The sequence below is a fragment of the Mirounga leonina genome, unplaced genomic scaffold (genome assembly GCF_011800145.1).
Source record: "Mirounga leonina isolate KUSES-001 unplaced genomic scaffold, KU_Mleo_1.0 Mir_171, whole genome shotgun sequence".
Taxonomy (NCBI): domain Eukaryota; kingdom Metazoa; phylum Chordata; class Mammalia; order Carnivora; family Phocidae; genus Mirounga; species Mirounga leonina.
In genome coordinates, this window is record NW_023270436.1 from 5,078,154 (window position 1) to 5,105,863 (window position 27,710).

The 27,710-nt window shown below is 57.0% G+C and overlaps 1 protein-coding gene across 1 annotated transcript; it reads left to right on the plus strand.

The window, feature by feature from the left end:
• Positions 1-168: 168 nt before the first annotated feature.
• Positions 169-27,124, plus strand: DHX37 (DEAH-box helicase 37). Its single transcript, XM_035016823.1, has 27 exons — positions 169-367; positions 1,793-1,962; positions 4,255-4,367; positions 5,720-6,017; positions 8,959-9,107; positions 10,259-10,351; positions 11,957-12,053; positions 12,955-13,068; positions 13,283-13,384; positions 13,659-13,773; positions 15,042-15,137; positions 15,577-15,659; positions 16,421-16,568; positions 17,164-17,240; positions 17,633-17,865; positions 19,486-19,597; positions 20,706-20,812; positions 20,952-21,140; positions 21,824-21,948; positions 22,035-22,151; positions 23,419-23,591; positions 24,312-24,426; positions 24,574-24,711; positions 24,913-25,007; positions 25,102-25,175; positions 26,407-26,504; positions 26,641-27,124. The coding sequence occupies exons 1-27, from the start codon at positions 262-264 to the stop codon at positions 26,724-26,726; spliced, it is 3,423 nt and encodes a 1,140-aa protein (XP_034872714.1). The 5' UTR covers positions 169-261; the 3' UTR covers positions 26,727-27,124.
• The last annotated feature ends 586 nt before the right edge of the window (positions 27,125-27,710 follow it).

Here is a 27,710-nt window from a genome sequence, read left to right on the forward strand (position 1 = left end):
CCACGTGCGAACCACTCAGGGCTTAAATTCAGGCCTCCCCTGCGGCCTCAGGCTTCGCTCCCGCCTCTAAATTGGCCCCGCCCCGCCCTTTCGCAGGCCCCGCCCCCAAGCCCGCCCCCAGGCCCCGGTTGTTCCCAGCTCTCGCGAGAACGCATCCCGGAAGTTCGGGGCCTGAGCCTGGGGTCTGAGAGACCACGTGGGCTGGGCTTCGGGGTGAGCGGCTGCCTCGGCCCCGCCGGAACCCGCGCAGTACTGGGCGTCATGGGGAAGCTGCGCCGGCGCTACAACGTCAAGGGGCGCCTACAGGCGACCCCAGGCGCCTCGAAGGGCCCCCCGGAGCCGCCCCCCGTGCGGCTGGAACTAGAGGGTAAGGCGTCCGGGCCGGCGCCTGGGCCCGGGCTGGCCTGCGCCCTGCCTCCGCGACTCTGGGGCGGGGGGACCAGGAGGAACCTCCTCTCCTGAGATGATCCAAAGAGTAGGACACAGTGACAGTCTAGTTTTAACTGTGACTTTGGGACAGTCCCGAGGCTTTCTCGCCTGTGGAGTCCGGCACTAGTTTTTTTTAAGTTTTATTTACGTTCTCTCCACGCCCAACGTGGGGCTCGAACTCTGAGATCAGGAGATCCCCGCTCTTCCGACCGAGCCAGCCAGGCGCCCCCAGCCCTAGTTTAGTAGCATGGGGATCGTGCGCAAGAAAATAAAGTAATCCCATCTATTTCTCTGGCTTCTATTATAATCTTATTGCCAGCGACCCCTGAATATGTTTTTTTTTTTTTTTAAAGATTTTATTTATTTATTTGAGAGAGAGACAGCGAGAGAGGGAACACAAGCAGGGGGGAGTGGGAGAGGGAGAAGCAGGCTTCCCGCCGAGCAGGGAGCCCGATGCGGGGCTCGATCCCAGGACCCTGGGACCATGACCTGAGCCGAAGGCAGACGCCCAACGACTGAGCCACCCAGGCGCCCCCTGAATATGTTTTTTAGCCCAGACATTTCTGCTCAGCTCCAGGCTGCTTGACACTTCTGCTCAGACGCCCCCTCGTTAGTAGGAGCGCCCACTGTGTGCCAGGGTTTATTGTAGGAGACGTAGCAGGCGTTTTTTTGTTTTTGTTTTTCCTTTTAATCTCTGCCCTGCTGAGCTTAGATGCTTGTGGGAGGAGACAGCCAGCCTCTCCTAACTTTGTGACACAAGGACGGACAAAGCCAGAGGCTAGTGGAGTCAGACGCTGTCCACAGGGAGCACAGTTTTTTTTGTTGTTTTTTTTTTAAAGATTTTATTTATTTGACAGAGAGACACAGCGAGAGAGGGAACACAAGCAGGGGGAGTGGGAGAGGGAGAAGTAGGCTCCCCACGGAGGAAGGAGCCGGATGCAGGGCTCGATCCCAGGACGCTGGGATCTTGACCTGAGCCGAAGGCAGACGCTTAACGACTGAGCCACACAGGCGCCCCGGGAGCACAGTTTTGACCTCAGGCGTCCCCCGAAAGCAGGACCACGTTCTGAGGGAGCGCTGTTGCAGCACGTACCCTCCCTACTGGCACCCTGCTCCCTCTCCCCTGACCACTAGGATGCAGGTGCCCTGGCTCACGGAGGAGTCTGACACGTGGCGGGTGCTGGGCAGACAAGTTGAGAGAACAGTGACGGGCCTGCACCCCCATTCCTGTGTGGGCATTCAGGGGGTCTCACACATGGGGCAGGGTGCCCATGAGAGGTAGCACGGAGCCGCCCCAGAGAACATGGCATTAATGTGGACTCCGGTCCCTGGGCTGGGGGTTCAGGCAAGTGTGTCTTTTCAGATAAAGACACGTTGAAAGGAGTAGATGCAAGTAATGCACTCGTTTTGCCGGGAAAGAAGAAAAAGAAGCCTAAAGCCCCTCCTCCGTCAAAGAAGGAGAAGAAGCCTCTGACCAAGAAAGAGCGGAAAATGCTGCAGAAAATCTTAGAACAGAAGGAGAAAAAGAGCCAGGTAGGCCTGTTCTGACAGGGTCTGCACACAGCTCCCCACACTGGGGAGGGACGAGGTATGTGTCCCCCAACTTGATCTCTGCCGCATGACTGGCCGAACTTTCCGGAATGAGGGGCATGCTTTGTGTCTGCACAATCCCATATAGTAGTCACTAGGCACATGTGGCTAGCATGGTTGAGGAATTGAATTTTTTATGTGATTTAATTTTAATTCGAATGGCTTCCTGTGGCTAGCAGCCCCCATACCTGACTCAGCTCCAGAGCCTCCAGACCCTCCAGGAGCTCTGTCAGTCTGGATGAACCCAGGTTTGTTGAGGCCAGATGTTCGTTAACTGGGGAGTCAGCCCATCAGCATGCTCATTTCTTCTTTATTTGTCTTAATCATCTTGTGTCACTTATTTTTTAACTTTATTCTGGAGAATTTCAACCTTTCTCCATACTTTTTTAAGGAATACATTTTATAATGGGAAATTCCAGCATCTGCAGAAATGGAGAACCTAATGCACTGAGCTCACTGGTACCTATCACCAGTGTCAGCAGCTGTCAACCCACGGTCCCCCGGTCATCTCCACAGCTGGCCACTTTCCCACCTCCTGGGTCAAAGCCTGGGTAGCATAAATCTGTATTTGGGTCCCGGAGTTGCTGAAAGAGAGGACCACAAACTGGGTGGCTCACAACAGGGATGTATTCTGTTGTAGTTCTGGAGGCCAAGGGTCGAAATCAAGGTGTTGGGCAGGGCCCTGCTCCCTGTGTGGTGGCGCTCCCCAGCTGTCTCTGGTGGGAAAAAATATAGCGCAGGATTTTAAAAGGACACCCTTGCGGCAAAGTGAGCCTCCCTGTGCCAAGGGCTCTAGGGCCTGAGTAATATATACCTTCCTACCATCCAGCTTGGGGTGGCCCCAGGCATTCTTGGCCTCTGGCCACGTCCCTCCAGTCTTGGCCCCTGTCTTCACATGGCTGTCCCCTCTCTGTGTGTTTTATAAGGACACTTGTCTTGGGATTTAGGACCCACCTGAATAATGCAGGATCTCACCTCGAGATCTTTGACTTAATTACATCTGAAGAGACCCTTTTTCCAAGTAAGATCACGTTCTGGGACATGGCATATCTTGGGGTGGGGGGGGGCACTATTCAACCTCGTAGGCATAATATTTTATCCATGTATATTTACAATTGTATCTCTAAAATAAGGACCATTTAATACACCTAAATTTTTAAAAAATATCAAATATCCAGTAAATGGTCGAATTTCCAGTTGTTTCATAAATGCTCCCCTACCCCACCTCTTTTGTTTTTTCCCCCCTAGTCATTTATTTGTTGAAGTTAATTAGGTTGGTTGTCTCTAGAGTTTCCCATAGTCTGCATTTTTAAAACTTCATCTCTGTGGTAAACTTAAACACATCCCTTTGCCCTTCCAAATTTCCTGGAAATGGTATTGGGCTCTGGGGCAGTGGTGCGCGGCCGGGACAGTTTTGCCCCAGAGGACCGCTGGCCATGTCTGGAGACACCCGGTGGAGGCGTGAGGCGCTGTCACGGCCTACAGCGCACAGAACAGTAGGACGTTCTCTGGCCCACAGTGCCTACAGCACAGAGACCGAGGAACCCCCATCTGGAGACTTCATGGGATTCCCATTTGCCTTTCTGTCGAGGCCACCACCCAGGGTCCCCTGTTCGCAGCCCCGACACTCAGGCCCTAGAGCCCTTGGCACAGGGAGGCTCACTTTGCCGCAAGGGTGTCCTTTTAAAATCCTGCGCTGTATTTTTTCCCACCGTTCTGTACACGGTTTTTCCTTTTATTGATTGCAAAATACATAGACGTATAAAAGTGCATAAACATAATTTCAAGAGTAATAAAACTCCTGACCTGCTCACCAGGGGAAGGAGGCCACCTGTCCCTGCCCCCACGTGCTGCTCTCTTGAAGGCAGTGTGGGGACCCCTCGCCGGCACACCAGAGCCTCCCCTACCCTTTGAGACTGCTGGGGAGCGCCGCATCCCACACACGGGCCCTCCTTTATTGGGTCTCCCTCGGATGGGCATCTGGATGGTGGATAATCCCTCCTGACACGCAGTGATGCAGAGACAGCCTGGTTCATGCAGCGCCAGACTCCGTCTGGGGGTAGAAAGCCCCCCCAGCTCACGGGGAGGCAGGACCGCCACGCAGCACTTGTAACGTGACCTTTGGGTTAAAAAGACTAGTTGTTAGCGAGGCTGAAACCTGATGTAGAGTCTCGCTTCCTTTCCGAAGAGAGGGTCGTCCTGCCAGATGACTGACACACTCGTTTCCTTCCCCAGCGAGCAGAGATGCTGCAGAAATTGAGCCAAGTCCAGGTTTCGGAAGCCGAGCTGAGACTGTTCTACACCACGTCCAAGCTGGGCACTGGGGACCGCATGTACCACGGCAGAGAGTGAGTGCGCCGGGCCCTCCTGCCAGCGCCCCGGGGGTGAGCAGACATGCGCAGTGGCAGCGGGGGGAGGCCCGGACACTGCCAGAACCCCGGTGACACACAGGGCTGCAGAGTTTCTCGGTCCAGCCATGTCGGGGCTTCCTGCGATGCAGAGTCCTGTGATGCAGAGTCCTGCGATACAGGTTTCCAGCTCTGGCACACACGAGGAGGCCAGCATTTGCTTCCAGGCGGTCAGGGATTAGGTTTGGCCTATCGGCAGGTTTTGTCGGGTTTATATCCTGTCACGAAGGCATTCAGGTCTTCCGCCAGTGTGTTCATCCAGGCTCCCGGGGTGGCCGCAACAAAACGCCGCAAACCCGGTGCCTTAAAACAAGGGAAATGTAGCCTCTCGTGGTGTTGAAGGCCAGAACCCCAGCCATCAGGGTTGGGCCCTTCTGGAAGCTGGAGAATTCCTTCCTTGCCTCTCTCCCGGCTTCTGGTGGTCTCCAGCAGTCCTGGGCGTTCCGTCCTTGCCAACCTGACACTGAAGTTGGCTTGTCTCCTGGCGTATCTCCATGTCTTCCTCGGTCTTCTCCTGTCTGTGTCTGTGTCTCTCTTCTCTCCTTGTGAGGACACCGGGCATTGGATTTAGGGCCCACCCTGATCCAGGATGCCCTCATTTTACCTTACTTACATCTGCAAAGACCCTGTTTCCAAAAGGGTAATATTCTGAGTTTCTGGACATGAATTCTGGGGAGGCACTGTTCAACCCAGAACAACCAACATTCGAGAAGTAGATGTCACATGAAAATCCAGGTTCGCACCTGGTCTTGAGCCGCACCAGCTGGCATTGCTGCAGGGCAGCTGAGCCTTAGATGGAGCCCACGTGCCCCCCCTACCCTAGACCCGCCCCACGTACTGCTGTCTTACTCTTAGCCTTCTCCTTTAAGCATTGTGCATTTATGGCTGCTGTGGGTGCAAACTAGGTCCAGGCTCTCCTCCAGGTCCTGGGGGTAGAGGGGTGCACAAGAGTAAAATAATAAGTAAGCTTCCCTTAAGAAGCTTACATTCTAATGGTGGGGAGATGGACAATAATCAAATGACTATGTCTATATCTAGTGCTGGCAGGCACTAGGCAGAAAATAAAGCGGGGAAAGAGGGTGGAGGGAAATGGGAGAGTCTCCCTGTTGGGTGACATTTGGGTCAAGTGAGGGAGAATGTATGTGCAGAGAGCAGGAGTGGCAAGTGCAAAGGCCCTGAGGTGGGAAAGGGTGTGGCCTTTGGATCCTGACTTCTGTGGGGTATATAGCAACACAGAGCTGCATCAGGTCCATTGTAGGACTTTCGTGCCTGACTTTTGGCTGTCCCAGCAGGAAGTCTGACAAGATCGAAGCCCAGGGGCAGGAGAAGATCAGCAGCCTCAGCGGGGCCCACCGGAAGCGCTATCGCCAGGAAGAGGAGGAATCGGAGTCCTCAGTGGAGTCTGAACCCGATGAGGCCCCTGCCGCTGAGCTGGTGGAGACTGGTGCAGGGAATGGGAGCCCAGGGCCCAGTAGCCAACCCTGTCTGGCGGGGACTACCTCGGCACCTCCAGCAGTGGCCTCCACCCTGGCCAGGCCCCCGGCGAAGCCTGCCGTCTTCATTCCTGTGAACCGCACCCCTGAAATGCAGGTTTGCTGCTCTGGTGTTGGTGATCGGAACTCAGGCTAGCACAGTGGGGGTCTGAGGGTGTGGAAGGGGGGACATGCCTGATTCGAGCAGGTCACATCACCTCCTATGCCCCAGCGGCCTCGCTTGGAATGGGAACAGCTGTACCGACCTGGTAGGGTTGTCATGGAAACGAGAGACGTAGGAGTATGTGCACCTGTTGCAGGTCCGGCACAGGGCCAGGGCTGTTGAGGTGGGTGCCAGCTGCTTCGGTCATCACCTGCTCACCATCACCCTCGGCCTCTGACCATGGGTCCTGGCCCAGGGGGCCACTTGGCCAGACGAGAGCCAGCGGCTGTGGAGTCTGTTGACCTGAAGTGGACAGCTGGTTCCACCACTCTCTAGCCCATTCCTGGGCCTCCCTTTCTTATCTGCAGAACGGGGGGCGCAGGGGGCCTCCACCTCCATGCCCGAGTGTGTGCTGTGGGCCAGGCCCCGGGAGTGCGATCATCTGTAGCCTCTGGCTGTCAGCTCACCAGAGGATACGGACGTGGACCCCTCACTGTTGCGAACAGGGACGAGCCGCGTCAAAGGATTGGGGGCCGTGAAGGGGGATAACAGGAGGGCCTGGGAAGCCATCTAGGGCAAGCATTAAGAGCCCAGCAGGAGCCAAGGAGAGGGACTATCCCACACTTAGAACCGCGGAGCCGAGTCCCTGAGGCAGGCGGCCTCCTGGGTCCAAGAGGGGCTGTTTCAGACCACAGATTGTATTGTGGAAACCCGTGGGATGTGACCAGCTCCTTTTTTTTTTTTTAACGGAAAAAAAAAAAAAAAGAACCGAAGATATCCATGCAGTGTTCTACGTAAGAATAAATACTATTTATTGAAATTGGTTTCAGTTAGTTACAGGTAAATTTATGTGCTTACGTGTAGTTAGGGCAAGCTGACTGACTATTTTTGAGAGAGTGTTTGCAAGCAGGGGTGGGAGAGGGGGAGAGAGAATCTTTTAAAGATTTTATTTTTATTTAGAGAGCACAAGTCAGGGGAGGAGCAGAGGGAGAATCCTAAGCAGACTCCCCACCAAGTGCAGAGCCCCATGTGCGGGGCTCAATCCTAGGACCCTGAGATCATGACCGGAGCTGAAACCAAGAGTCAGACGCTTAACTGACTGAGCCACCCAGGTGCCCCTAGATTTCCTTCTAGGTGAAATCAGAGCCCAGTGCCATCTGATGGCTGGTGGTGGTGTGGGATTCTGCTTCACACCATCCTTCAGGGACCCGGGCTCCACCATCAAGTGTCCCTGCTGCCCGTCCTGGCATTGTCCCCTCTCTCTGCTTTTTCCACATACATGTTACCGAGCTATTTATTACTTAGGTTTACCTGGTTTTATCAAGGACATGTCATTTTTTTCCCTGCGTTTTGCTTTTTTGTTAGTTTTCTGTTTCTGAGATTTATTTATCCACGTTGATGCATGTAGCTGAAGTTCATTTGTTCGGGGGGTTTATTTTTTCCCCCTGCTGTGTAGTATTCCACTGTGTGAAAAGAGCACAGTTCAAGTATTCTTCTCTTGCAAGTATTCCTTACACGTGCAACATTTTCTCTTGGGCAGTGTTTGCAAACTGAGGGTCACGGCTGTCATTGGTCATGAGATGACCAGCACTTTTTGTTTTTGAAGCAAATAGAATAGAAATAGAGTAGAATTTTTTTTTTTAATTAGCATGTGAGCATGCTTCACATAGTGAAGGTAAACAGTAATTCTTAAAACTTTTTCAGTATATGATACAGTTGACCTTGAACAGAACGAGTTAGGGGCACTCCCCGTGCAGTCAGAAACCCACATTCAACTTTGACTTCCCCAGAAACTTAACTGCAAATAGCCCCGTTGACCGGAAGCCTTATCAGAAACATGAAACAGTTGATTAATAGTGTTTTGTGCGTTATATGTGTTGTGTAACGTATTTTTACAACAAAGTAAGCTAGAGAAAAGATGTTATTAAGGAAGTCATAGGAAGAGAAAACACATTTATCGTTCTGGACTTTTTTTTTTTTTTTTTAAGTAACCTGTATGCCCAACGTGGGCTCGAACTCATGACCCTGAGATCAAGCATCGGATGCTCTCCTGACAGCCAGCCAGGCGCCCCTAGTCCTGTACTTTATTTATAGGGAAAATATCTGTGCATAAGGAAGCAGACCTGCGCAGTTCAAACCCACTTTGTGTTGTTGAAGGGTCAGCTGTACATGCGTGTGCGTGTCTGTGCACACGAATGTAGTGCGTCACCACAAAATGTGTTCTGTGTGCAGGTTGTAGGAAAAAGGGTTTGAAAGTCACTGCTCTGGGGTCCCTGGGTGGCTCGGTCGGTTAAGCACCTGACTCTTGATTTCGGCTCAGGTCATGGAATCAAGCTCCACACTCAGCAGGGAGTCTGCTTGTCCCTTTCCCTCTGTTCCCCCTCCCTAACGTGGGCACTCGCTCACATGCTGTCTCTCTCAAATAAATAAATCTTAAAGTCACTGCTCTGGAGTACGTGTCTAGGGGAGGAGTTGCCAAGTCGCACATCCTTGACTTGGATAAAATTAGCGCCAGGTTATTTACTGGAGTGATCATATATAAATGACCCCACCCAGCTCCCCGCAACAGCCGAGACTGCTGTGTCTCGGGGGGCTCCTCTGCACCGGCCAAGCCGCCCCCAAGAACGTCCGCTCGGACACTGAAGGCCCCCACCCACATCTCTGTGTCCTGCGGGCTATGGCCCTCTGTCCCTCTCCTCAGCGGTCAGGGGCTCACCTGTTCCCCTGTGGCAGGGTGTCATTGACTTGCTAGGAAGGCTCACGGCATCTCTGTGCCCACAGGCACCGTTCCACAAACTGCGTCACCTTCGTAGTCCTGGTGACGCCATCTGCCATTCTGCAGGGGACTTCCCCCCCCCCCCCCTTCCCTGAGCACTGACTTCGTCTCTTTTGCCAGGAAGAACGGCTGAAGCTCCCCATTCTTGCTGAAGAACAAGTGATCATGGAGGCGGTGGCCGAGCACCCCATCGTCATCGTGTGCGGGGAGACCGGCAGCGGGAAGACCACGCAAGTGCCACAGTTTCTCTACGAAGCAGGCTACAGCAGGTGGGGGCTGGCCACAGGGTCCTCCGCAGGGTCCTCTGCGGGTCCCTCGCGGGACAGTGGAGGTGCGATCCCCAGAAGTTATTCCAAACATGAGCCCCCACGGATCTAGTCCTGGCTCTGCCGTTTGTGTGCCGTGTGGCCTTAGGCAAGCTGCTTACCCTCTCTGGGCCTCCGTTTCCTCAGCTCTGAGATGAGGACAGCCATGGCACCCACTTCACAGGTCATGTAGACGGAATGAGGGAATTTGTGTGAAACGCTTACATCAGTCCCTGGCATGTGGGGCCCTGCATTTGCTAATGTCACCTCCTGTTGGCACTTTTGACCCGTGTGTGTCATCGGTCCCCAAGACCACCCAGCTTCATGGATTTACTGGGAAGGCTCATGGGACCCAGCCTGTAGCTGTATGCATGAGAGTGATTTATTAGAGCAAAAGAGCACAGAACCCAGCTGGCAGAGGGGAGAGGCGTGTGGGGTGAAGTCTGGGGGATCCAGGCACAGCCTTCCAGAATCCTCTCCCGGGAGAGTCACACGGAAGCAGCAAGTTGTGACAATACGTGTGAGGAGTTGTCACCAGGGAAGCCTAGTAGAGACGGAGCACCGGAGTGTTTGTTGGGGTCACCTCGGCACCCTCTGCCTGGTACCTCCCCGAGTCCCAGATGCCCACAGGGAAAGCAAATGGTCCGGCATCAGCCACATCGTTTGTACAAACAGTCCAGGCACAGGACCGGGAGTCCTCCCGAAATTCAGATCCCACACGCCAGCCACCACCAACCCAGTACACAGACCTTTCTCAGGAGAGCAGCCGTGGGCCTGCTGCATTAACTGTTTTCGGCATGGCCTGGAATCCAGCCCCTGTCCCCTTGGCAGGTTCTGTGTCGGGACAAGCATGTGCTCCGCTGGCTGAGGGCCTGCTCCCCCCAGGCCCAGTTCTAGCAGCCGCTGCCTGGCTTCTGCTGGGCTGCGACCAGCGAAGCGTTTGTGTGCTGACTGGCGGGCTGGTCCCTTTTGCTGTTCAGCTTGTCTGGTGCCCGTCCCGTCACCCCTGGAGAGGGCCGCTCCACACCCCAAATCCTGACATGGACCTGCGTGTGACTTTGGGACGGACAAGCGGGCCCGCACACCGCTGATGTGTTGTGCTCTCCCTCCCCCAGTGACAACAGCATCATCGGCATCACGGAGCCCCGCCGAGTGGCCGCTGTGGCCATGTCCCAGCGAGTGGCCAAGGAGATGAATCTGTCACAGAGGTGAGGGCTCTGCCTCCTGGAGGAGGGCTCAGGGTGGTCCTCTGGCCTTGCCTGTGGGCCCTGTCCGTCCCGAGGGTGCTGGGTGGGAGTGTTGCTTTCTCATCTAAGTACAAGGAGACCCTCGTGCAAGAAGGCTTCCCACACTCTGGACAGCAGGACCTTCCTGGGGAGGGGGCCACAGAGCAAGGACCAGGCAGCCAGGCCCTGGCGCTCACATCACGCGCAGTGCGCTGAGGACCCTGACGGGTTCGGGGGCGGAGCAGAGTGGCAGGCGGCCAGATGCGGGCAGGCAGTGATGAGTGCTGGGCATGGGCGAGTTATGTCAGGCGAGGTTCCTGAGTGCAGACCCTGTGCTACATACAGTAAGCCTGTCGGACGGGCTTCGGCAAGTACAACACTTGCTCGGGAATGGCTCGGGGCCGTGTTTAGAATGCACGTGCCTGGGCCCCAGCCTAGACCACGGTATTCTGGTTCGAAGGGGTAGCTCGTCCAGTGTGGTCTAAAATTGAGAAAGCACAGAAAAACATAGAGTTCCCTTCATCTGCCTTGTTAGTGAATATTTAGGGAGCGGCACCTGCTGTGTACCTGGCCCCACCCCAGACTGGCATGCGAGTGGGGAGCCTTGTTCTGTTTGCCTGGTGGGGGTGGGCGAGGTGCCCCCAGCATGTTTCCTGTGGCTCCTTCTAGACTTGTAGGCACAGACAAGCAGCTATGTGCATCTCTCTGTATTTCTTCCTGTCTGACTTTTACAGAAATCGTTCCTACTACCCACGCCCTTCTGTGTCCTTCCTGTCGCATTGAGTGGTATATATTTGAAAATACCAATACATACAAAGCTGCCCTTTTTTCTTATCCTTTTTAACTTCTTATTGTGGACATTTTAAGCACGGACAGAAGTAGAAAGACTAGGGAAGGAGCCCCCGCAGACCCTAAACCCAGTTTCAATGATTGTCAAGTCATGGCCAAGGTTGTTTCACCTCTGGGGGCCCCCCCCGCTCCTGACAGGGGGTTTAGAAGCCAGTGCTGGCTGCAGAGAGTTCATCTCAAGGTTCCACTGTGTGGGGCTGCAAGATCAAGACTCTGTTTTATTTATTTTTTATAAAAATAGGGAACAGAAGCAGGGGGAGTGGGAGAGGGAGAAGCAGGCTTCCCGCGGAGCAGGGAGCCCGATGTGGGGCTCGATCCCAGGACCCTGGGATCATGACCTGAGCCAAAGGCAGACGCTTAACGACTGAGCCACCCAGGCACCCCAAGACTGTGTTTTATTTTTTGAGATAAGGACTCTTGAAAGACTTGTAATACCCTTACCCTAGCTAAAACTGGAGGAACTCTGGAGCGTCCTCATGTCCACGCTCTCCTAAAAGGTTTTCAGAGTTGGTTGTTTAAATTGCACTCCAGCCGAGGTCCGTGTCTGGTTGGCGTATCCTTCAGAGGGCTGTGACAGCCCCCTCCGCGTCACGTTGGTGACAGAGCGGGGGCCGGGTAGCGTCTGTGCCTTGCTGGGGGTAGCTGCTGGGCCAGGCCTCTGCTGTCTGTCTTGGTGTGGCCACAAAGCTGCAGCTGGCCGGGGCCTTGCCCGCCCTGAGCCGTAGCCTGTCTCTGCAGGATCGTCTCCTACCAGATCCGATATGAAGGAAACGTGACCGAAGAGACCAGAATCAAGTTCATGACGGATGGCGTGTTGCTCAAGGAAATCCAGAAGGTTGGTCGCTCATCTTGTCTCACAAAGCAAGGCCGATGAGCATGGGGTGGGGAGTCCGCGTGTCACCGTGCGAGGTGAGCAGTTGGCATGCCGACCGCCGGCAAAGCACCACACGGCGCGGCACCACTGTGTGACCGTGGGCAAGTTACTTAACCTCTCTGAGCCTCAGCTTCTTGATCTGCAAGCCTGTACTTTTCTCATATAATTGTTTCGAAGCAGAAATTTTATGACGCATGGAAGCACCTTAGCGTAACACCTAGAAGGTGCTCCTTACACGTAAACTCATGTTACTGTGATTTGGTTCACAGACTCTGTGCCTCAGCCACATGCGTACCGCTCCTTGCTGGCTGTGTGACGTCCACCTGGGCAGGGACCTCTGGGGAGGGCAGAGGTGACGCCTGCCTCTGCCAGGACACCAGCTGGGGTCACCCAGGAAGGTGGCTATGAATGTGGCCCCAGTGTGGTCGAATACGGCTGCTTTACGTCTGGCGTACGCTGTCTGGTTGCCCTCGGTCCCGCCCACCACCTCCTCGTTTCTGTTTCCTGCCTGCCCTCCCTGCCCTACGGGCATCTGGATTTGGTAGCTGGGCTCTAATGCATGGTAGCTGCCCTTCCTCCATCAATTTCTCTGCCAGGTTCCGGGCCCCAGGCCATGCACCTTACAGATGGTGATTGTCATGGAAACCTCGCTGTGACCCCGTGAGGTGGGTCCTGTTGCCCCATCTTACAGATGGAGAAACGGGCAGAGGGAGGCGAAGTAGCTTGCCTGAGGTCACGGACCAGGTGCTCCAGGATCCATGCGAGCTGTGACGGGCTCCTTGAGGGGGAGCTGTGGGGTGTGAGTGACCCTGGAGCGGCTCGGGCCCGGGCTGGCAGGCCTCACCACGCTGCCTCTCCCTAGGACTTCCTGCTGCAGAGATACAAGGTGGTGCTCATCGATGAAGCCCACGAGAGGAGCGTGTACACGGACATCCTCATCGGCCTCCTGTCCCGCATAGTGTCTCTCCGGGCGAAGGTAGGGCAAGGGGGCGGGGGGGAGGGGGGAGCCAGGGAACCCCCCGAAGGCCAAGGGCGGGGCTCCTGCACCTTGTCGGGAGCATGGGCTCCCTGAGCCCAGCGCCAGGACTGTGGCTCTCCATAGCAACAGCCCCTGTGGGACTCCACCCTATAGAAATCTAGCCTTGTGAGCTGCTGCCCTTCCCTCTGTCACCGAGTCTGTCATCCCCCAGAGGCACATGCCACTGAAGCTGCTCATCATGTCGGCCACGCTGCGGGTGGAGGACTTCACCCAGAACCAGCGGCTCTTCCCCCAGCCGCCCCCGGTCATCAAGGTAGTGCCCGGGCCAGAGCCTCGGGCTGGCGGGGGCAAGCGGGGCCTGTCGGCGTTGACAGTCGGATGCCTGGTTGGAGGAGGCTGAGCACTTGGGGGGGGCCCCTCTCTGCCGGTGGAGGCCCCACTCTGGGGAGTGAGTGCTGGGAGGCGTTAGGGAACTGCTTGTGCTGAGCTAGAAGCTCTGAGGTTGGCCAGGCCAGGGAAGGGGGAGGTACCAGGCCGCGGCAGAGGCTCAGCGCGCGGCCCCGGTGCCTCCTTGGGGTGTGTCCCAGGTGGAGTCCAGGCAGTTCCCGGTGACGGTGCACTTCAACAAGCGGACCCCGCTAGAAGACTACAGTGGCGAGTGCTTCCGGAAGGTCTGCAAGATCCACCGCATGCTGCCAGCAGGTGAGGCCTTGGGGACCAGAAAGGCCGGACCTGCCCTCGAACCCCCAGTGTGCAGGCTCGGGGTTCCAGGCCTCCCGGTCACTGCTCTTTTCCCGTGGGGCACCCTTGCCCTGGTGGTGGACCGTCCATAATATAAGCCTTACATCCTAACTGTTTGTAAGTGTGCAATCCGGTGGCATTTCGGGCGTTCACAACACAGGCAGGCTCCGTTTGCTGTGCTTGGCTTTATCGGCCTCCACAGACACTGCATTTTTTTCACAAACTGAAGGTTTGTGGACAACCCTGAATAATCAAGCAAGTGTGTCCGTCCTGTTTTTCCAACAGCGCTAGCTCACTTCCTGTGTCAAACATCCTGGTAATTCTCACAGTATTTCAAACTTTTTCATTATCACGTTTGTTACAACGATCTATGGTCCGGGATTACGGCTCGCCAAAAGCTCAGGTGACGGTTAGCAGTTTTTAGTAAGAAGGTATTTTTAGTTAAGGGGTAGGAGTTGGTTTTTAGAAGTGATGCTATTACATACTTAATGGGTTACAGTGTGGCGTCCACATAACTTTTGTAGGCCCCGGGAAAGCAGACATATTGGCCGTAGTGGGGTGGTCTGGAAGCAGACCCGCAGCGCCCCTGAGGTGTGCGTGTGCGGTGCAGCCGTCCCCGCCATCCCTCTGCAGAGCGTTTTCGTCACCACCGGCAGAAGCTCCGTCCCCACTAAACGCAAACTCTCCTCCCCCTCCCCTGGCCCCCACCATTCGACTTTCTGTGTCTCCGCCTTCACCCATCCTGGACGTTTTATACAGATGGACTTAGGCGATATGTGGGCTTCTGTGCCTGGCTTTGTCAAGGAGCATCTCGTCCCTGAGGTTCATCCATGTCGTGGTGGGTGTCCACGCATCACTCCTGTGTGTGGTGGGACCACGTTCTGCTGTGTGGATGGGCCACATCCTGTCTAGCCGTTCACCAGTTCGCGGACACTTGGGTGGCTTCCCCCTCCTGGCTGTCGTGAACAGAGCTGCCATGAGCATCCATGTGCGGTTTTGGGCTGCGTCCCTCTCTCCTGGTTTCCTGGGCTCACGCCGAGGAGTCGAGCAGCCAGGTCGTGCAGGAGTTCTGTCCAGCTCCCCGTCACACGTCCCCCATGTGGGAGGCCGCTGTCCACTGCTCGTCTGCGTCTCTCAGGGCTGCTGTGACCGGCTCTTCCTCACGCCCAGCTCTCGGCAGCCTGCTCTGGGAATGCACGCATAGCAGAGGAGTCTCGCTCTTTCCACAGGCGGCATCCTGGTGTTCCTGACGGGGCAGGCAGAGGTGCATGCACTGTGCTGCAGGCTGAGGAGAGCCTTCCCACGCCCCAGACGCAGGCCGCCAGGTAACCGGCAGCACTTGGCCCCGAGAGCCGGCGGGTGGTCAGCCTCCCTGTGTGAGAGCCGGCGCCTTTGCCTGCCCGACCGTTCCCCAAGGAATGGCCAGCGGTGGGCGCCTGGGTGGCTCAGTCGGGGAAGCGTCTGCCTACAGCTCGGGTCGTGATCCCGGAGTCCTGGGATCGAGCCCCGCATCGGGCTCCCTGCACAGCAGCGGGTCTGCTTCTCCCTCTGCCCCTGCAGCTCCCTCTGCTTGTGCGAGCACATGTGTGCACGCATGCTCTCTCGCTCTCTCTGTTTCACTCTCCCAAATAAATAATTAAAATCTTTAAGAGAAAGAAAGAAATGGCCAGCAGTGCAGCGACCTTACTCTGGACGGCGAAGAACAGAGCCCTCGTAGCCTGGGTCTGGCCTCAAGGTGTCTTCCTCAATCTGTTCCTCTTGCAGAAAAAGAAGATCAAGAAGATTCAGTAGAGGACATGCGGAAGTTTAAGAAGTCAAGGACAAGGGCAAAGAAGGCCCAGGCGGCGGTATGTAGAGGCTCGTGTGGTAGGAGCAGCTCGGGGCTCTGAAGCGGCCTTGTTTCTACGGTGGCTCACAGCCCCATGAGGCTGTGTAGAGGCACATTTAACTAAAATGAAATAAGATTAAAATTCAGTTCCACAGTCGCATCAGACATGTTTCAGGGGCTCAGTAGCCACGTGGGGCTGCTGGGGACCGTATTGGGCACACAGGGTCTGAAACATTCCTACCATGGAAGGGAGTTCTGTCGGATGGTGTGGCTCCAGAGCCCGCAGGGTGGGCTGTGATTTGAAATGTTTAAGGTTCCCTGTGCTGTGGGCCAGGAGGAAGCTTCTGGAAGGCTGGCCCTGAGCAAGGCCTGTGAGGATCTCTGGGAGGGCAAACAGAACAAGGACACGGGGTCCCTGGTGTTGGCTGTAGAACTGGGGAGGGGGGTGCTTTCCCCTGGTGTCCCCACGTTGTCATGGATCCATGGGTAACAGCGTTCTCATTTGGAGGTCACTAACCCCCCTGCTGCGTTTAGGACCCGCCAGGTGGCACTCTTAAGTGCCTTCCGAATGTTGCCTCGGTCCTCACGGCAGGCCTGCGGCCGTGTGCGATGAGTCCTATGGTTATCCCGAGTGTTAGGGCAAGGACGGTTGCCAGAGCTGCCCGAGGCCTCATGGCTCATGGGTGGGGGGATGGGGCCTCGTGCTGGAACGCGCTTGTCTTTCCTGCCTGTGACCTGCGTCTCCTGCAGTCTGTGGTTCTGACGTCTTGTTTGCCGTAGACATTGCCCCAGATCAGTTTGGACAACTACTCGGTGTTGCCAGCAGGCGAAGGCGACGAGGACAGGGAGGCAGAGATGGACGAGGAGGAGGAGGAGGCCCTGGGCTCCGACCTTGACCTGGACTTGGGGGATGACGAAGCAGACGGAGGTGTGGCCTGGGCGGAGCCCCTGCTCACGCTCCTTTGGTCATTCACTCAGTCCGTGTCTGTTGAGCGCCTGCTGTATACCAGGCCCTGTTGTTAGGCCCAGACGTCTTTGTCTCGAGCCTCAGGAAATCTGGGCTTGCTGCCGCTTTGTGCCTACTGTTTGCTGAGCTCCTTCAACTGCCTGGCAAAGTAGACCCTCAGATATTTGTAGTGTTGATTGTAATGGGGGTGCTCAGCTTTGCTGGGTAAACGCAGGCCTCAGGGCTGGCTGGGAGGGCTGCCCAGTTCTGGGCCCCCTGTTCGGAGATGGGTCCAGGGCTGCATGGGGTCTCCGGAGGGCATGAGGTGGGGAATGTCCAGGTGGGAATGCCTGCCAGACTCATGGCCAGACTTCCAAGAAGGCGGGCATTCCCCACCTGGATCAGGATCATGGAGCCGCTCAGACTGTGACCCAGACTGTGCTCACCCACTGTGCTGGTCTGGAAGGTAGAGGCCCCTGGCAGCAGGCAGAACAGGTCGGGGGGGCGCTGGGCAGCCTGAGGAGGGCACCTGCCATGGGCGTTTGGGAGTGGCAGCAGGCCTGTGCTTTCCCTGCAGGTGAGCAGCCGGACGCCTCGCTCCCCCTCCACGTGCTCCCACTCTACTCTTTGCTGGCCCCAGAGAAGCAAGCTCAGGTAACAGCGTGGGGCCTCGGGAGGATGCTGGGTGGATGCTTGGCTGGGGGCACCATCCTCCCTCTTGGGGGCACCTCAGGGCATCGAGAGAAGGGCAGGGCAGGCCCTGGGTTGTCCTTGTCATCAGATCAGCACCCCGTTTTAAAAGGTGTTGGGATCTCTTTGGAGAACAGGAACGCTTCCCTGCATTTATGCTGAGGAGCGCTGGGGCCCGAGGCAAGGAGAGGGCTTGTCACCCTCGCCACCTCTGGGGTCCCACCCAGCCTGGCCTGACTTCTCTGTGATCAAGAGAAATTTCCTGGCTCCCCCTCTGACCCCCACCCGCATGTGTCGCACAAATTCTTTCCTGATTCTGGTGGGTTTTGGCTGCTTCCCCTCCCCCACAATCCCAGGTCTTCCAGCCTCCCCCAGAGGGGACGCGGCTGTGTGTTGTGGCCACCAATGTGGCCGAGACGTCCCTCACCATCCCGGGCATCAAGTACGTGGTGGACTGTGGGAAGGTCAAGAAGCGGCACTATGACCGTGTCACCGGCGTGTCCTCCTTCCGTGTCTCCTGGGTGTCCCAGGCCTCAGCCGATCAGCGGGCGGGCCGAGCGGGCCGGACAGAGCCGGGCCAGTGCTACAGGTGGGCTTCCCTGGGCCTCTCCAGTGATGGGGGAGGGGGGCGGGGAGTCACCGTGCAGCAGCCACCACCAGGGACAAGGAAGGGGGGTCCCCTCCCCAGTCCACAGCGAGTGCCATCCCATTGGAGACAGTCCTTGGGGTCTCTGCGGGGCCTCGTTGGCACTTGGACACTTGTGTTCTTTCTTTAATCTGACCCCGAAATAGATACTTACTTTTAGTGGCTTTCTTTTTATTTTATTTTGCGACAGCTTCATGGCGGTGAAGTTAACCTCCCAGAAATGTCGCCGTCCTGGGGGGTGTAGTGTTCTCGGGGTGTGCAGCATCACCCAGCCCATACCCAACGTTCTCACCACTCCGAAAGAGGCCCGCACCCCCATCCCGTCCCCACTCTTGGGCATGTGTCTCCATCTCCCCGGGTCCGTCCCTGGGGGGGGTTGCTGGGTCCCGTGGCCACTCTGCCACGCTGGGTCCTGCAGCGGCTACACCATGTGGCGCTCCCACCAGCACACGAAGGTTTTCCCTGGTTGCCCCACGTTCTCACTGACGCCTGTTATTTTTCCATGTTTTTTAAACCGGAAGTGTGCCGTGGTGATGTGCTGTGGTCCTGGTCTGCGTGTCCCCGATGGCTGGTGACCCTGCACGTCTTTTCCTGTGCTTGTTGGCCATTCGTTGGTGTTCTTTGGAGAAATGCTTTTTCAGATCTCTTATTTTATTTTTTTTTAAGATTTTATTTATTTATTTGAGACAGAGAGAATGAGAGAGAGAGCACATGAGAGGGGGGAGGGTCAGAGGGAGAAGCAGACTCCCTGCCGAGCAGGGAGGCCGATGCGGGACTCGATCCCGGGACTCCAGCATCATGACGTGAGCCGAAGGCAGTCGCTTAAACAACTGAGCCACCCAGGCGCCCAGATCTCTTATTTTTTAACAGGGTTATTTGTCTTTTATTGTTGAGCTGAGTGGCCACGTTCTCTTCCTAATCTGGACATTAGATCCCCCTCAGAGGTGCCATTGACAAGTGTTTTCTCCCAGTCTTTGTCGTGTTGCTAATTTTCGATAGCTTTATTGCTGGTTTTGTTAATACTGTTTTATTTATTTATTTATTTATTTTAAAGATTTTACTTATTTGACAAAGAGAGACACAGTGAGAGAGGAAACACAAGCAGGGGGAGTAGGAGAGGGAGAAGCAGGCCTCCCACCAAGCAGGGAGCCCGATGCGGGGCTCGATCCCAGGACCCTGGGGTCATGACCTGAGCCGAAAGCAAACACTTAACGACTGAGCCACCCAGGCGCCCCCGTTGAAATTGTTTTAAATGATGAAGAAAGGAAATTGAAAAATCGTGCACAAAAACCTAGTGAGAACCGACGGTGGTTGCTGTTTGCCGGGGACCGCACGTGAGGCGCTGCTCTCCATCCCCCACATGGCGGCTGAAACATCCTCCCCGCCCTGGGGGTGCACCTGCTGCTGAGCCGCAGCCGCAGGAGAGGAACACGCGGTAGGGGCAGCGTACCTGCTGGCCTCCTCAGTGGCCGAGTGGAGACCCACTGCTGGGTGGCTTGCTGAGTTCCCCTTTTATTTATTTCTACAATAATTCTGTTATCGTTGGTGCCTGTCCCGGCCCAGGCTCTATTCATCTGCAGTTTTCGGTGACTTTGAGCGGTTTCCTCCTCCTGAAATCACCCGGAGGCCTGTTGAAGACCTGATCCTTCAGATGAAAGCACTCAACATTGAAAAGGTCAGTGGCGACCCCAGCCCTGCCCGCACCCCACTGAGCTCCCAGTGTATGTACTGTGTCTACATGGCCCCCCACCCCCACCCCGGCACAGGCCGGCTCCCGAGACGCAGGGAACCCCGGGGCTGAGCCCAGCAGTGCCTGCCTGGCCGCCTGGTGCTCTCGTGCGGGACACCGCGTCAGCACATGCCTCCGGGGTCTCCCAACTCCCAAGACCCCCTACTTCCCCAGGGCCGCACCCCTCCAGCACGCAGAGGGCCTGCCCACGGCACAGAGGGCTGTCGTCGTCCTGGGGCGCACAGAATGTTCTGTTGACACAATCCTCTGCCTGACGAAGCAGCATCCTCACATTGCCCCATCCAGGGGTCCCCCGCCTCTCTGCTGCTCCCAGGGGGTGGTGCAGGCAGAGCGAGACGAAACCCTGGGCCCATTATTAGTCATTCCCATTCCTTCTTCCCCAACCCCAAAGTTTCTATGGCTCCGTCTGTTTTGGACATTTCATATAAACGGAATCATTCCTGTAAATGTCTTCAGGGGTCACCCCCCTTGTGGCATGTGTCAGTACTTCAGTCCTTTCCGACTGAGTCATGCTCCATCGTGGGCCCAAGCCGGGCCACCTTCTGTGTAGCCGTTCATCTGTCGATGGGCATCTGGGTTGTCTGCACTCCCGGCCGTTAGGGACAGAGCAGCTGTGAACACGGCTGTATGCGGATTTACCAAATGAGTTTCTCAGGTGCCACTGTCCCTGAGCCCGGTCCCTCTGCCCCTCACCATGTTCTCCTGCAGGCACGTGCACCTGTCTCCATGCTCACTCCCTTCCGGCTGAGGCAGAGCCCTTGTCGTGTGCTTTCTTGGTCTCTGTGGCCAAGAACAGCCGTGCCACACATTAGGTGCTCAGTACGTGCTTTTGAGTACGCAGATCGTGTGAATAAAAGAAGGAAGGGGACATTTGGGCTTCCCCTGGCTCACAGACGTGGAGAGTGCCTGGGGCTGTGAGTGGTCTCAGGACAGGTGCAGGAGCACTGTCCTCCTGCTAGGCCTGCCATGCTGCCCCTTGTGGTCGCTGCTTCCCTGCGTTCACGCTGTCCCTGCCACGTCTCTCCCTGCCCAGGTCATCAACTTCCCCTTTCCAACCCCTCCCTCCGTGGAGGCCCTCATTGCCGCCGAGGAGCTGTTGGTCGCGCTGGGTGCCCTGGAGGCACCCCAGAAAACAGAGAGGTAGGTGGGGGTGTGGGGTAGGGGGGTGCCGAGAGCCCAGCTCCCAGCCCGTTCTCGGCCCTCTCCCTCCTGAGCTGCCCTGAACACCAGGGTCGCTTAGCTGCGACACCACCCCCGACCACACACCCCTGTCGTCCAGCATGAAGCAGCTGCAGAGGTCCCGGCTGAGCTGCCCCATCACTGCACTGGGCAGGACCATGGCCACGTTCCCCGTGGCGCCGCGCTACGCCAAGATGCTGGCACTGAGCCGGCAACACGGCTGCCTGCCTTACGCCATCACCATTGTGGCCGCCGTGACAGTCCGTGAGCTGTTCGAGGAGCTGGACAGGTGAGCACTGGGGGCCCCGCTCAGGCCGGTGGGGGCTGCCCCGTGCTGAGCGGTGACCGGGAGCCCGGCCTCCGGGGGGATAACTGGCACGTCGCGTGGCCTCGTGCTGGTGCCCGTCCTCCCCGGGCCCAGCAGCGACGTGATCCCTGCAGAGCTCTGTCTTCATTTCTGGAGCCCGCCGAGCGTGTACTGGCTAGGAGCCCAGGCTCTGGCCCACACCACCTGGGTTCAGATCCCCCTCTGCCACTCCGGGCTCTGTGGCTTCAGGGCGGCGACTTCACCTCTCTGCGCCTCATCTTTCCTATCTGGAAAATGGGGGTGAGACGTTAATGGAGTTGTAGTCAGGGTGTCAGCCCTTCCTTACGGGTTGGGGAGCCGTGATTCACTTACCCAGGCTGCCCTCGGTGGACGTAATGGCGGCATTCAGGGTTTTTTGTTGTCACAAAAGCGGTGCAGCCACATGTGATGATTCTGTGGTTGCTGGAGTCTTTCTTCGTTATCAGTCTAGACGTGGAATGGTCGGCTTAGGAGACGCGCACATTTGTAATCTCCTGGGCTGCAGGTAGTGCCTTTTGAGCCCAAGACCTTAACCGTCTCAGTCGGTGGCTCCCCCAGGCATTTTCTCTGCCCCGAGGGCGGCCAGGCCGGCAGCCCGGGTGGTGTGTGTGTGTGTGTGTTTGCAGACCTGCGGCCAGCGACGAGGAGCTCGCCAAGCTGAAGGACAAGCGGGCCCGGGTGGCCCAGATGAAGAGGATCTGGGCGGGGCAAGGCGCCTCTCTGAAACTCGGAGACATCATGGTGCTGCTGGGTGCGTGCCCCCTGCGGCGTGGGGGGGTGGCGGAGGTCTGGCAGGGCTAGGGCGGGGCAGCAAGCAAGTGCACCCCTCCTCCGCAGGTGCTGTGGGAGCCTGCGAGTACTCTGGCTGCTCACCCCAGTTCTGCGAGGCCAACGGGCTTCGGTACAAGGCCCTGTTAGAGACCCGGCGCCTGCGGGGCCAGCTGACCGCTGCAGGTAACCGTCCGCCGCGTCAGCCTCTGGGGACTCCCCAGGTCCCCCCGTCTCGGGCAGCACCCACCAGAGAACTTGACTATTTTAATGATTAAAGTTGTTTTGAGCAGCATTAACCACATACCACTGATCCCCATTATCCACAGATTCCACATTTACAAATTCACACACTTACTGAGACTTAGTATAACCCCAAAATCAGTCCTGACCCCTTCTTGGACACCTCCACAGGGAGGGGTAAGGTGCACACTCTCTCCCCTGAGGCTGTTCCTCAGTTTGCTCTTTTCCTTAGTAACATCCTTCTTCGTCACCCTCTGTCCCCAGGACAGGCCTGGACCTGCTGCTTGCCTCACACCTGGCTCTCCCCGCAGTCAATACTGCATAGTCCCCCCATAGTCTCATCCTGGGGTTCCCCCCTTGCACCAAGTGGACTCCCTTTTGGGAGTCAGGGAGCAGATGACAGTGCAGTCCCCCACTTTCTGAGCCGGTGGAGACCAGACCTAAGGGAAGCTAGGTGTGGGAGGCAGGGCCTCCAGCGGACATTGGAATCTGCTGGTCTTCTGCGTTCTGTCCTTGGGCCTGCTTCCTTTCTCTTTCTTTTTTTTTTTTTCTTTACATTGAACAACATATGTTTTGCCAAAGATTTTGTAGAAAATACAGAGGAGGTTTATATAGCGAATCTTAGAAACAATCTTCCTTCCAGGTCCTGAGCCTCTTGTTCTTCTCCCTGCTGTGTCCCCCTCTGAGCTGCAGGGCTCAAAGCCCCCATCTCCTTTCTCCCCTTCCAAGGTGTCTCCACAGCTTCAGATCCTCCTCCCCCTCCTCCCCCCTGCAGAAGGGTGAGGCCCCACCTGATCTCAGGCCTGGCTCAGCAGTGCCTGCAGGAGCTCCAGAGGCGATGTTCTTGCCTTGCTGTGCACACTCGGGGATGACCCACTCATCGGGTCCCTTCTGGGCACACATGCTCTTGCACTCAGGTCAAGGGGGAAGTCCCATGCGGACCCAACAGGTTCTCCCTTAGCAGCTCCCTCTGCTGCCCGCTAAGGAATTGGGGTTTTTTCCTAAGGGAGAGAAGGATGTGGATTTGGGGCAGGCAGCTAGCTGTGCCCTGCTGAGGGCTTCGCCTCCCCTGGCAGCCTCAGTAGAGAGGAGCCAAAGTGAGCAGGCAACCACGTCTGGAGCTCCACGTTGAGTGGTGTGAGGCCTTCCAGAAGGTCAGGGCAGAGGCAGCCCCGGGCTCTGCCGTCCTCACACCTGGCTCTCTCCGCAGTCAATACCGTGTGCCCTGAGGCCGGGCTCTTCATGGACCCCAAGATGCAGCCTCCATCTGAGAGCCAGGTGACCTACCTGCGGCAGATCGTGGTGGCCGGCCTGGGCGACCACCTGGCCCGTAGGGTACAGAGTGAGGACCTGCTGGACGACAAGTGGAAGAATGCCTACAAGGTTGGCCCCGGGCGCTGTGCCAGGCTCCCTGCCACCCCGCCCTCCCCATCTGTCTGGCGTCCTGCCAGCCTGGGCACTCAGCCCTCCTGGCGAGGGGCTGCTGGGGGCCCCCTCCTCCTCACACATGAGTCCCTGCAGCCTCTGGGAGAGTCCCCACCAAGGATCAGGGTGGGGTGTGAGGTGGGGTCACATCTTCCTTTGGGTCTTAGCTTTGCCCCCAATTTTGTTTTTGTAACTGCTTATTTGAGAGGGAAATCATATACGCTACAATTCCCATTTTAAGGTGTGCAGTTCATTGGTTTTCCGTCTCCACAGAGCTGTGTGGCCACAACCACAGTCAGCTTCAGAGCATCTTCTTCCTCCCCCAAAAGACGACAGTGCCCGTTAGCAGTGGCTCCCCGTTTCCTGCTCATCTCCCCACCCCGTGAATCTGCTTTCTGTCTCTATGGATTTGTCTGTTCTGGACGTTTCACGTTAGCGGTTTGTGTGTGGCTTCTCTCACATGACACCACGTCGTTCAGGGTCATCCCTGGCCGCCTGGGTCAGCACGGCGGCCGCAGGGCTCAGTGCTGCTCAGCGTACAGATCCGCCCCACGTGCGTGTCCGCGTCCAGACCACACGCTCTCCCGCCTTCAGGCTGAGTGTCTAATGGAATTCGCGTGGGTTAATCTCACTGGTGTTTGCACCTCTCCTAGACTCATACTCTCCTTCTCTCGGCAGACCCCTCTCCTTGATGACCCCGTCTTCATCCACCCCAGTTCCGTCCTTTTCAAAGAGCTCCCTGAGTTTGTGGTCTACCAGGAAATTGTAGAGACCACCAAGATGTACATGAAAGGTAGCCAAGCTGGTGGCCGGCCCCTCGCCTGACCCACTGCGGCTCCGTGAGCTGTGTCACCAGGACCCTGTGGGGGGAGAACCTGGGCGCCCCTCCCGTGCAGCGGTGTCCGTGGCGACCCCCGGCCCTTCTCTTCCTGGTTCCCAGGCGTTTCAGCCGTGGAGGTCCAGTGGATCCCGGTCCTGCTGCCTTCTTACTGCCAGTTCGACAAGCCCTTGGAGGAGCCGCCCCCTGCCTACTGCCCGGAGAAGGGGCGGGTAATCTGTCATCGGGCCAGCATGTTCTGTGAGTCAGGGTGACTTCCTGCCAGCCTTGGGCGCCAGCAGACACATGGTCGCACGCCATGGGCCCTGGAAATGCAGGTCACAGGCCGTGTCACCCCAGGCCTTCTGCCTCTTTGCTGGGTGGGACCCGGGGCCCAGGGACAGGACTAGGGGCCTGTGGGGACCCAGCCCAGACCCTCGCTCATGGGCTCTTGCCCTCCAGATCGTGTCGGCTGGCCACTCCCTGCAGTGCAGGTGGATTTTCCGGAGGGCATTGACTGTTACAAGCACTTCGCCCGGGTTCTGCTGGAAGGGCAGGTAGGCAGCCCAGCAGCTCCCCCGGCCCCTTGCCTGGTGCCGTGGGCAGAAGGTGAGCCAGGACCCCTCCCCCCGTCCTGTGGTCTCTCCTCAGGTCTTCCACAAGCTGGCCTCCTACCGGGGCTGTTTGCTGTCCAGCCCTAGCACAATGCTGAAGACATGGGCCAGGTAGAGGCTTCCCCCTGGAGCAAGGGTGGTGGATGGTGGGGAAGGGGGCCGTATTAGTGTGAGAATTTATTCTCACAGCCCTGGAGGCCAGAAGTTGGAAGTCAGGGTGTCAGCAGGGCTGTGCTTCCTCTGCATGCTCTAGGGGAGGATCCTTTCTGCCTCTTCCAGCTCCTGGTGCATCCAGGCATTCCTTGGCTTGTGACCACGTCCTTCCAATGTCTGCCTCTGTGTTCAGGAGGCTGTGTCTCCCTGTCTCTGGGTTTTCTCTTCTTATAAGGACACCAGTCACTGGATGTAGGGCTCACCCCAATCCAGTATGAGCTTCTAAGTAATTGCATCTGCAAAGATCCTCTTTCCAAATAAGGTCACATTCTGAGGTTTTGGGGAGATCCTGGTCAGCCCCATTTTGAGCTCCAGGTTTCAGCAGGAGGCATCCTGTACCAGAAGCCCTGGGGGCTGCCTGCCAGCTGAGCACAGACCCCCCCCCATCCCAGTAACCTCCTCCTCCTTATCCCTGCCCCTCCCTTTTGCTTTCTTTCTACCCGTGGCCCAGCTCCAAGAAGACACCTCACCCTTCCTAAGGCAGCATCCTAGATGGTGCAGGGGGCTTGACAAGAGCAGGCAGGCAGGCGTGCACGTGCACCAGCATTCCCTGGGACTCGGGGTGGGGGCATGGGGCCAGGTGCCCCTTGCCGATCAAGTCATTCACCCAGCAAGCAATCTGGAGCACCTGCTCTGTGCCAGGCATGTCCTCGTGCTAGGACGCGAGCACAGCCCCGTCCCTGTGGAAGCTAACACCAGAGAGAATGTCACTAGGACAGATGGCATGTGGGGCCTGGGCTACAAAGGGACAGAGCAGGACATCCGGTGGAGTAAGTTTGGTCAGGGGAGTCTGACCAAGCAGATGGGGAGGGGGTAAGGCTGTGAGCAGAAACATGGAGGAAGGTTCTAGGTGGGATGAGCAGCATGTACAGTAGCAGCCTGGGTGGGAGTACTCAAGGACCATGAAGAAGGCCAGGGTGGCGGATCAGAGGCAGCAAAGATTCAAGTGTGAGAGGAGATGAGGTTGGAGGGGTGATAGAGTCTAGATCCTTCTCTTTGGCCAACACCCCCAGCATGACAGAGGCAGACCATTCACCATCCTAGGTAAGGCTGCCCTGGCAGTGGTACCCGCCCCTTCCCACAGCTTCTGGACACAGTGATGCCCTACAGCCTGCGTCCCCACCCACAGGCTGCAGCCCAGGACAGAGAGTCTCCTGAGAGCCCTTGTTGCTGAGCGAGCCAACTGCCGAGAGGCCTTGCTAGCTGCTTGGAAGAAAAACCCCAAATGTGAGTGTGGCCAAGGGGTTGCGAGTGGACAGGATGGGACCCACCGAGGCATTCGAGGGTTGGTGGGAGGATCTGCCCTGTAGCGGGCAGCCGGGTCCAGAGCCGCTCTGACTGTCATCCGTCCTGCCCCCTGTAGACCTGCTGGCTGAGTACTGCCAGTGGCTTCCGCAGGCCATGCACGCCGACGTCGAGAAAGCCTGGCCCCCCACCTCTGACCGCTGACCTGAGGCCTAGCTGCAAGGTGGGGGGGCTGGTCTGGGGAGCCACGGGGGCTGGCAGTGGCCGCTTTCTAGCCTGGTCATCCTGGTCTGTGCACCGCTCCCAGGAGGTGGGTCAGGCCTCTGGAAACCTCGCTCATCTTGGATACAAGACATCTGGACACAGCTTGCTGCTGCCCTGGGCAGTCTTTTTATAACTATTTATTATGTGGCGGAGAATGGTTTCACCTCACATGCCGCTCTGGGGACGACATTAGTCCCTCGTGGAGCGGCAGGGCTGGAGAACGAAGCGGCGGCGAGCAGGAGGGTGCCTACGGGCCCTTCCTCTGCATCCCCTCCCCAGCGGGGGCGGTGCTCCCTTGCCGCCCATGTCGCTGTAATAAATCTCAGCTGTCAGAACAACGGTGTGCAAGTCTAGCAGATCTCTGAGTGGGCATGGTCTGGGGGACACCGCCCACCCCCCACAGGCACGTATGGAAACTGGCCTGGGTGGGTGCTCGCCCAGCTCTCCGCCGGGCCTTTAGGGCTTGATGCCATCTCCCTCACCCGGGTGTTTGTCCTAAATCAGTTTGTTCTGATATTATAGTATAAATGCATAAAGTCCATTAATGCAAATATGTAAATAAAACAACAGAGGTACCTGTTTAACATTTCAAAATTACTCACTTTCTCCACAGACTGGCCGCTAATCCCAGTATACCCCCAAACCAGAAGGTATCCCCTACTCTCCCCACATTCAAGCCATCTGCAAGTTTTGTGGGCCCTACCCCAGAATATGTCCAGAGCCCCCTCATGCTCCCCAGCTCCACACCCAGGATCTCAGATTCCCAGCCCCTGCCCAGCAGACCTCCAGCAGCTTCTGCCTGGCCATGGTGGTGACTTCCTGGCTGGTCTCCCAGCGTCCACCTGCCGGCCTATGGTGTGTTCTCCACATGGCAGCCAGAGGGAACCGTGTTAACACCTGCATCTGATCGTGGCATTTCACATC